At 48.9% G+C, this 10,357-nt stretch overlaps 1 protein-coding gene across 1 annotated transcript; it reads right to left on the bottom strand.

The window, feature by feature from the left end:
• Nucleotides 1-2,813: 2,813 nt before the first annotated feature.
• On the bottom strand, nucleotides 2,814-4,586 carry LOC109731970 (UDP-glycosyltransferase 1). Its single transcript, XM_020291153.4, has one exon. It carries the CDS (start codon nucleotides 4,411-4,413, stop codon nucleotides 2,983-2,985), a length of 1,431 nt encoding a protein of 476 aa, XP_020146742.1. The 5' UTR covers nucleotides 4,414-4,586; the 3' UTR covers nucleotides 2,814-2,982.
• Between the last annotated feature and the right edge of the window lie 5,771 nt (nucleotides 4,587-10,357).

Raw genomic sequence — 10,357 nt, 5'->3', positions numbered from 1 at the left:
CATATCTCTCAACTCGGGTATTTGCTTGAAATATTAACTTCAACTCGAGTTCAGCACGGCACCTAATCTCGAAATACGCCAACCCAACAAGTACCTTCGGAGACACCTGTAGAGCACCTTTATAATCACCCAGCTACGTTGTGACGTTTGGTAGCACACAAAGTGTTCCTCCGGTAAACGGAAGTTGCATAATCTCATAGTCATAGGAACATGTATAAGTCATGAAGAAAGCAGTAGCAACATACTAAACGATCGAGTGCTAAGCTAACGGAATGGGTCAAGTCAATCACATCATTCTCCTAATGACGTGATCCTGTTAATAAAATGACAACTCATGTCAATGGCTAGGAAACATAACCATCTTTGATCAACGAGCTAGTCAAGTAGAGGCATACTAGTGACACTCTGTTTGTCTATGTATTCACACAAGTATTATGTTTCCGGTTAATACAATTCTAGCATGAATAATAAACATTTATCATGATATAAGGAAATAAATAATAACTTTATTATTGCCTCCAGGGCATATTTCCTTCACATTGCACACTCATCCTCTTAAGCCCGAAATATTCCATGGCCACGTATTTCGACTCGGACCGTCAGTCGAAGAAAGACTACACAAATATCAAGAAAGTTCTTGATGATGTTCTCCCCGGCTACGCCAGATCTGGAGGCACCTTCAGCAGGCCAATTCGTAGGTACGGCAAGCACGTGTTCACCCACAATATGACGTTCCCCTGCGTCAAGCAGCCGCCTGGCGGTCAGAAGGATGCCTACTACACCCTGCATCACATGCGGGCGATCGTATGGGACCATAATCACCTTCTGCTACCAAATAATCTCAAAGATTGGGCCGCACGCTTGACGGCAATCCAGGACGCGGACATCAGACAAGAATTCTTTCGCATCCAGTCGGAGTTTGCGGAAATCATTCATCAAGGTGTCCTTCGTACCTCGGGGTAGTTCTACCTCAGATATCAACCGTCCAACTGTGAGATAGAAACAACGCTACAAATGCAGGCTGACCACGCCCGCGATTTCATGACCATCACGACAGACGGCGGCTTCATCCACGCTCCGGTCCCTGAGTCGAGTCGAAAGTAGTGATGCTATGTAGTTCTGAAATATCGATTAGCTCATGTTGTAATTAAACTTTAATGAACTTGTATGTCTCTTTGGTTTGGACAGTCGTTCAACTTATATGTAATCGATGCTATTTATTAGTAGGACCATGAATCGTGCTATTAATGTGTTGCTTTTCTCTTCCGATCCTTTTGTTGCATACTTATATATTGCTTATGTATTGTCTGTGAATTGCTACTAACGTTTTGTTTGGCTAGTGCATAGAGATGCCGTCGTATGTCGTGTACAAGGGTAAGGTTCCCGGAGCCTACGACGACTGGGAGGAGTGTCGGAGACAGGTTCACCGTTTCAGCGGTAACAGTTACAAAGGGTACACCACTAGGGCGGAGGCGGAAGCTAGATACGCACGCTATCTAGCGGGATAGAGGAGGGAGCGAAGGAGGAACCAGATGAAGACCAGTTTCATCGCGATGATGCAAATCGTGATGACCGCAACTCTCCTCTATGTGATGGTAGTTTAGATGATCGATATCGACTTGTAATGTGAAGACAAACTCGCTACTCGCGGTCTCGAGACTTGTAATGTTCTAACTTTGTTCGGTCTTTTGAATTCGGAGACTAATATGATGAATTGTATTCGGAGACTAATCTTTCATTGTATTCGATAAATCTGCTGTTTATATGTTGTGCTGTCTATATTCTGTGCTGTAATATATTTTGTAACCTGTACAAATATCAGAAAAAAATAATTCCTAATATTCATACTAGTGGCTCACCACACTGCACTTTAGTGGCGCACTGCAATAAACACACTAGTGGCGCATTATCTAGAAATGCGCCATTGAGCTCAAGGTAAATATGGCCCCCTGGGAGGCATAGTAATGGCACACCGTTTGACATACTAATGGCGCACTCCCTGGTGCGCCACTATTGTCTGGTATACGGTGCGCCATTAGTATTAGTTACTAGTGGCGTGATGATAGTGGCGCACCTGTAGTGCGCCATTAATGGCCAAAACAGGTGCGCCACTAATTAGCCTTTTCCTAGTAGTGCGGTGCTGCCAGTGCCACTCCGCCTGGTGCACTGGCACGTTCACGTGCTGCCTCTGCCGGCGAGGCGCCGGCGCCGGCGGAGGTGGGAGGAACTCTGAGGGGAAAGGGGTGGCGGGGGACTTGCCCTTGGCCTTGCTGCCGCTGGCGCCGGAGAAGAGGCCCATCTCGCTGTGGTTGTGGTGGCTAGGGTGTGCCGGCGACGAGGGAGCAAAGGATGACAGATGTGGACGGCGAGTTTGGATGAGGACGGCCCCGGCGCACGGTCGGCTTAAAAATGGACGAGCGCCGTCGCTGATGCGTGGGCCCGTCGTCATAAATTAAGCTGACCGCGTGGGCAGCGGGTAGTTGGACGGCCGCCATGTGGGGACGTGGCGGATAGCGAGAAGGCGCGCGAAGCGTCCGTTCGGCGTCCGCGCCGACGCATTTGGGGTGCAAATTTGGGCCGCAAATGCGTCGGCGCGGACGCGACGCGGACGTGATTTGGGTTTGGGTCGGCGCGTTGGGCCGCCACTTTTGTCCGCGTCGACTCAAACAGACGCAGGCGAACGAAATGGGTCGGCCCTTTGGAGTTGCTCGAACAAACGCAAATTGATTGTGAAATTTCAAACCAATTTTAAAAAATGTTATGTGTAAGCACATGGGCAAGTTTTGATTGTCTTATGGCCCCGAAAAAAATTGTTTTGATTGTCTTATGAGGAATTCTTTTTCTATATAATATATTGCCTGTAAGAAGTACATGTTCATAAAGGATGAAACTACAAGTCAAAAGAAAAATGATGAAACTAAAATCACACATTGACTTCACCCTCACTCGTTATACGATTATACCAACAGTCAATTCAAAATGTCAAGCATGAATCCACGCGTCCACCACCCTTGCCAGTGTCGCCTCTGATTCCCCGCCCTCGAGTAGAGCCTCTTTTGCCCGCCTCATCACCGCCAGAGTCTGCTCTCGGAGCACCCTCCCGCCGTCTGAGTCCATCATCCACCTGACCTTCTTAGCAACCTCCTCGGCCTCCACCACCTCCTTGTTGTACCCTTCCATCGCGACGGCCAGCTCCATCTCTTTCTCTAGGAACACCGCGTTCATCAGTTGCTCCGCGTACAACGGCCACGCTAACATCGGAACGCCTGCCATAACCGACTCAAGCACTGAGTTCCACCCGCAGTGTGTCACAAAACAGCCCACCGCGTCGTGGGCCAGCACGTCGCGTTGCGGCGCCCATGACTTCACGACGAGGCCCCTGCCCTGGGTCCGTTCCAGGAAACCCTGCGGGAGGAGGGCATCCAAGTCCGGCTCAGGCGGCTTCTCGGAGTTCTTCGACGAGTTGTTGCTTGGCGGGCTCCGCACCACCCACAGGAACCTCTGTCCACTGGCTTCCAACCCGGCGGCCACCTTCCTCGTCTGCTTGGCGCTGAACCGGCCAAGGCTGCCAAAGGAGAGGAAGACGACGCTGCCCTTGGGCTGCGTGTCCAGCCATGCGAGGCACTCGTCACCGCGCTTCACGCCCACCTCCTCCGACTTGATCAGTGGCCCAATACAGTACACCGGGGGTGTCTTGAGGCCGGATGGTGCGCAGAGTCCGGCCAGGATGGTGTCCATGGCGCGCGGCTCCAGCGAGCGGAAGGTGTTGACGATGATGCCCTGGGATCGGAACATGTTGGTGCTCATGTTTAGAAATGCCTTGTAGGGCGCGCTGTCACGATCCATAAGCCGCTGAATGACGTGCGTCGCCGGGAACGAGGTGATTCCCGGAGAGTGCACGAGTTCCTGGCCCATTTCCCCGAAGCTCTTCGTGCTCTTGCCGTGCAGAACCGCGAGGTGCAAGAAGAAAGCCAGGATCTGGGCCCCAGAGGTGCAGAAGAAGTAGGCGGGGATGCCGAGCTCTGCAGCCACGTCGATGGCGACGCTGCAAAAGAAGTCCAGCACGATGACGGCCGGGGAGTCGCCGGCGAGGAAGTCACGGAGGTGCGGGTTGGAGAGGCGAACGACCTCGAAGGTTAGCATCTCCGGCGGCTCAGACCCGAGGAGCTCCACCTGTGGCAGACGTTGGAAAGAGATGGAGGGGTTGGCCGCGGAGACGCCGGCGAGGAAAGGACCCGTGGCGCTGGTGTCGTGCGGCGAGTCGACGAGGGCGACGGTGACGGCCAGTCCACGAGCCGCGAAGAGCTTGCCGAGCTCGATCATGGAGACCAGATGCCCCATGCCCGGCGACGGGTAGAGCACCACCCGCGTCTTCCGGGGACTCATGGTGGTGTTGGCTCCGGGGCCGACCATGTTGACGACAATAGCTTTCGCTCCTGATTCGGTGGTGTGGATTTTTGGAGCGTAGGTTTCCGTTTGGAACGTGTGTGTGTGTGTGTGTGTGTGTGTGTGTGTGTGTGTGTGTGTGTGTGTGTGTGTGAAACAGTGAGGAAGAGAGAGAGGGTAGGATGATTTGATATGGAGATGATGAAGAGGAAGCAGAGATTTATAGGGACGCGATGACGGCTTGGTGTTCAGGTGGGGATTGTGTTGAACTTGCGTCGATCCTTCCCATTAACTCCAATTTGGCACCGAATCTCTCAGCTCTACTCAGCAGACAAACAGAGAGTGAACCTGGACTCTCACTTTATTCGTAGTATATACAATATGCTAATAGATCGTCCTGGTGAGTGTCCGATGAAACGAAAGGGTGAGCGTCGCGACGTCATCGATGACAAATGGAAACAGACTTTTCGTCTCTGCTTAATGTCCCTCGAGGGAATCAGTTCAACATAAAAGCCAATTGCTAATCTACCAAACGGCGTATGTCTTAAGCTATATATCTTAAATAAAAAGAATAAAAACAATTGTTAATCGAGAACGACAATGTTTGCAGTGATAGTTACCTTTGCACGCCGTTAACTCGTACTCCTGCTCATGTAAAACAACATACTCCAGAGTAGTGCTCGTTGATGGTTGGCTCACGTCTATCTCGTCGAGAAGAAGAAAAGATGGTTGACATACGTCATAGCTTACGTATCAGCAAATGCCTTTCTTCTACGGAGGACCTAAAGTTAATCAATGGATGCTTGATCCTAAATATTAATACCAGGAGGCAGTGGTGGTTTTGGCACCATTGGAGTGATGCCACATGTAAAGGCGTGGAACCACATGTGTGTGTATGTCTGCACATGCATGTTATACCACTATCTCTCTTTTCATATATTTTGAACTATACTTTCTTTTCTATTTTACTTTTATATATTTAAAGGGGGCTGCTACGAGTCGGCCGGTGGATCTTTTAAAAAGATCCGCCGCCTCGCGAGCCATTCGATTGCGTGACGCGAGCCGTTCAATCCTCCTCTCTATTTTTTTTTTTTGCAACGATGCTCTTGTTGCAAGATCTGGTCTTCTCTGATTTCCCGCAACAAGACCTTTGTTGCGAAACCTCATCTTCTACAATTTTCTGCAACAAGACCCATGTTGCAAAACATTTTCTTCTTTAGTTTTCTGCAACAAAACCCTTACAAAAATTGCAACAACATCTCCCGCCGCGTCTATTTTCTGCAACAACATTTTTCACGCGTCTAATTTCTGTAACAACATCTTTCACGCGTCTAATTTTCTGCAACATCTTCATGCGTCTAATTTTCTGCAACAAGACCGTTGTTGTAAAAATTGCAACAACATCTTCTGTTGCGTCTAATTTTCCGCAACAAGACCCTTGTTGCAGAAATTAAAACAACATCTCCGCCGCATCTAATTTTCTGCAACAGGACCCATGTTGCAAAATTTGCAACAGCATCCCCGGCCGCTCGTGTACTTGCGCAATCTGCCACCATTTTGCAACAACACGATTGTTGCGGAGATAAGATGGTGCCACAACACCAGGAGGGCTCGCGCCTGAAGCTTCTACGCTGCCCGGCGACCCCGCTGCCTGCCGGTGAGCCCTTTCTCCGGCGCGCCGTGCCTCTCCCCTTCCATGACCTCCCCCTCTCTCACCTACATCTCCTTCTCTTCACAGGAAACATGCCAACGGCAGTCGAATCCTTCGCCTCCGGCTACTTTCCCGGCGAGCTCGAGCTAGATTCGCGCCCAGGGAAGGAGAGATGTGAGTGGAACGGGGAACCGCTTCGCTTGGCAGCACTGATTCATGAGGCAGGAGATTCGGGAGAAGACGATAGGGTACGAGGCGAGGCGAGGCTGTTGCAAAAAATGTGGTGGTGGGGTCCTGAACGGACGCGGGGCACGCAACCGAGGCGACGAACGCGAGCGTGATTATCCACCGGGTGATGGTAAGAGTTTCCCATATTTAAACTCCTCGCACCAAGACCTTGAGGACAACACAATCTTGAATACATTGTAAGCACGTTCAAATTTCAACGTTTCAATCTATTTATTTCACTCAATCTTGTGAAATATATTCCCTCTGTTTCACAATGTAAGGCCATTTCTAATCGATCCCGTAAAAGTTAAGGGAGTACCCGGCGGAGTAAAGTTAGTGAAGTAATTTTTACTCCACTAACGGTGGCCGCACCTAGCGGATTTTCTATAGCTAGTGGAGTAAAAAACAAAATTGCGTAGATTTTGTGTCCTAGCCACATCAACTTCAAACACTACACAATATATATCATGAGCATATTAAAATTAAAACATGCATAACATATAGTTTCATCATCACGAATTTTAAATAAAAACATGCAAACCCAAAAGTCATCACTTAAAACACAATGTTTGATCCAAATGTTAGAATATAAGTTGGGTTTTAAATATAGGGATAAGGAGTAGAGATCGAATAGGTTTAAACCATGTATTACTTGTCTTGTACTCCAAGCCTCTACCCCTCATGTATTCTATATTTACTCCATATGAGGGTCAGATCAATACAACACACAACAATAGAAACATTAGCCATCCTACAATTTTGAAAGTGCAACTAATCCCCGGGTGGTTTTGGTAATTCATAACAACATATAGCTCATTGAACTAATATCCATTCAAGTTAAATATTTCAGAAAGTTCAATGTTTGGCATGGCATGGACTAGAGATGTGGACCCCTCAAAATGCTAAGGACACATATTGGCAAAAGCTCAAGACTCTTCATTCATATTTTAGTGATCCAAGATCACATTGAGCCCACAGGAAAGCCAATACTATTAAAAGGGGATGAGGTGTTACTTAATGATCTACTTGCTCAAAGTGCTTACACTGTGTTTGGATGTCTGTATTGGGCTCTCTCTATTGGAATTGGTATTGGGCTACCCCAATTCAGGTGTTTGGATGTACTCCGAAACAACATATTGAAACGGTAGCGAATACAGAGCAGTTTCCGCTCGCCTGCATCCTCTCGTCCCGCAATTCGGAGGCCTCCCGCTCTGTTTTCGGCTGAATTGCCCTCATCCCGCAAAAGATACAGGTCAACACAATTAATCCCTCCCGCGACCGCGAAACAGAAGGGAAGAAGGGAAGGAGAGGACAACGGCGGCGCTCCGCGAGATACTCGGCGGCGCAGGTATGCTCACCCGCCCTTCCCTTCCCTTCCTTCTCCGCCGACCCTTCCCTTCCTCCTCCGCCGTTCCATCCCTTCCTTCCCGGCCCTCCTCCTCGGTTGTAGTTGCAGCTCGGTGACCCCGCCATCGCTCCCAGATCTGGTGAGCCTGCCGTGGTGACGCAACTGATGCTCCCTTGCACGGTGTCCGTGATTCCTGGAAGGTGCCGATGTTTGTTCGTGATGTGCGGGAAGCATGTGTGTTCGTGATGTTCCTGGCTTGTATCTTTGTTTTTGTGACGGGATCCTTGCTTGTATCTTTTAGTTTTATAAAGATATTGATTCGATGCTTTGTACAGAGGCATAGTTCTGGGCTACATTGGTTGTGCACTACCGCCGGCTGTAATCAGAGGCATATATTTATTTATCTACTTGCAGGTTTTGCTGACAAATTCCACGCAGAAAAAAGTTTTGGCGACACAAATTCTGATTTGATGCATATAGAACAATGTATTATCTTCATACTCTTCTTGTTAATATTCAATTCCATAGTTTGTCATCCAAACATGATTTGGTATTGAAACTTCATCGGATTCCATAGGCCAATTCAGTGAACATCCAAACAAGTGAATTCGTATTCATGTTCATCACAATTTCCTTGTTGAATTGGTATTCCAACCAATTCAATACAGAGCCCTCTAATACAGACATCCAAACAAAGCGTTAGTGATATTGCTCCAAAGCCCTCAACCACTTTCTCATTTCCAAATATGTCCAAAACTCAAAGTCAAACTCGGCCCCACCGAAACATTCTATCCAGTGCCATTGAGTTCATTTGACATAGCCACTGCCAGAAACCCTAGACACTTCGGTCAAACCGATACGGATCTCGGTCTCACCGAGATGGCCTTGCAAACTCTCTGTTGCCTATTGCAATTATTTTGGTCTCACCGAAATGTGCGACTGGTCCCACCGAGTTTGCTTGACATACTGTCTGTTGCCTTATTGCTTCACTTCAGTGTAACCGAGTTGATGCAATCGGTGCCACCGAGTTGGTGTTTGCCCTAACCCTAGCACATCGGTCCCACCGAGTTCTTCTCATCGGTCCCATCGAGATTCCCGACGTTCACATTTTGAACTAAATCAGTCTCAGCGAGTTCTTCTATTCGGTCTGACCGAGTTGGGTCAAATGTGTGTAACGGTTGGATTTTGTGTGGAGGCTATATATATCCCTCCACCCACTTCTCCATTTGTGAGAGAGCCATCAGAACGTGCCTACACTTTTAGCTTACATTTTCTGAGAGAGAACCACATACTCATGTGTTGAGATCAAGATATTCCAATCCAACCACAAGAATCTTGATCTCTAGCCTTCTCCAAGTTGCTTTCCACTCAAATCATCTTTCCACCATATCCAAATCTATGAGAGAGAATTGAGTGTTGGGGAGACTATCATTTGAAGCACAAGAGCAAGGAGTTCATCATCAACACAACATCTATTACCTTTTGGAGAGTGGCGTCTCCTAGATTGGTTAGGTGTCGCTTGGGAGCCTCCGACAAGATTGTGGAGTTGAACCAAGAAGTTTGTAAGGGCAAGGAGATCGCCTACTTCGTGAAGATCTACCCGACTGAGGCAAGTCCTTCATGGGCGACGGCCATGGTGGGATAGACAAGGTTGCTTCTTCGTGGACCCTGTTGGGGAACATAGTAATTTCAAAAAAATTCCTACGCACACGCAAGATCATGGTGATGCACAGCAAAAAGAGGGGAGAGTGTTGTCCAGTACCTTCGTAGACTGTAAGCGGAAGTGTTATGACAACGCGGTTGATGTAGTCGTACGTCTTCACGATCCGACCGATCCTAGTACCGAAAGTATGGCACCTCCGCGATCTGCACACGTTCAGCTTGGTGATGTCCCACGAACTCTCGATCCAGCTAAGTGTCGAGGGAGAGCTTCGTCAGCACGACGGCATGATGACGGTGATGATGAAGCTACCAGCGCAGGGCTTCGCCTAAGCACTGCAACGATATGACCGAGGTGGATTATGCTGGAGGGGGGCACCGCACACGGCTAAGAGATCAATGATCAACTTGTGTTCGAGGGTGCCCCCCTGCCCTCGTATATAAAGGAGCAAGGGGGAGGCCGGCCGGCCCTTGGGGCGCGCCAAGGAGGGGAGGAGTCCTCCTCCTAGTAGGAGTAGGACTCCTCCTTTCCTAGTCCAACTAGGAGGAGGAAGGGGGAAGGAAGGAGAGGGAGAGAGGGAGGGAAAGAGGGGGCGCTGCCCCCCTCCTTGTCCAATTCGGACTCCCAAGGGGGGGGGGCTGCCCTATGGCCCCTCCTCTCTCTCTCAGAAGGCCCATGTTGGCCCATTAGTTCCCCCGGGGGTTCCGATAACCCCCTTGCACTCCGATAATTATCCGGTGACCCCCGGAACTCATCCGATGTCCGAATATAGTCATCCAATATATCAATCTTTATGTCTCGACCATTACGAGACTCCTCGTCATGTCCATGATCACATCCAGGACTCCGAACTATCTTCGGTACATCAAAACACATAAACTCATAATACCGATCGTTAAGCGTGAGGACCCTACGGGTTCGAGAACTATGTAGACATGACCGAGACACGTCTTCGGTCAATAACCAATAGCGGAACCTGGATGTTCATATTGGCTCCCACATATTCTACGAAGATCTTTATCGGTCAAACCGCATAACAACATACGTTGTTCCCTTTGTCATCGATATGTTACTTGCCCGAGAT

Source organism: Aegilops tauschii, chromosome 2 (genome assembly GCF_002575655.3).
Source record: "Aegilops tauschii subsp. strangulata cultivar AL8/78 chromosome 2, Aet v6.0, whole genome shotgun sequence".
In the NCBI taxonomy this organism is placed as follows: Eukaryota; Viridiplantae; Streptophyta; class Magnoliopsida; order Poales; family Poaceae; genus Aegilops; species Aegilops tauschii.
Note: the sequence above shows the minus strand (reverse complement) of the source record. Positions and strands in the feature narration are given on the sequence as shown.

What these genes read in the sequence shown, in the direction of transcription:
- LOC109731970 (XM_020291153.4), bottom strand. Translation starts at nt 4,413, where the DNA reads ATGGTCGGCCCCGGAGCCAACACCACCATGAGTCCCCGGAAGACGCGG.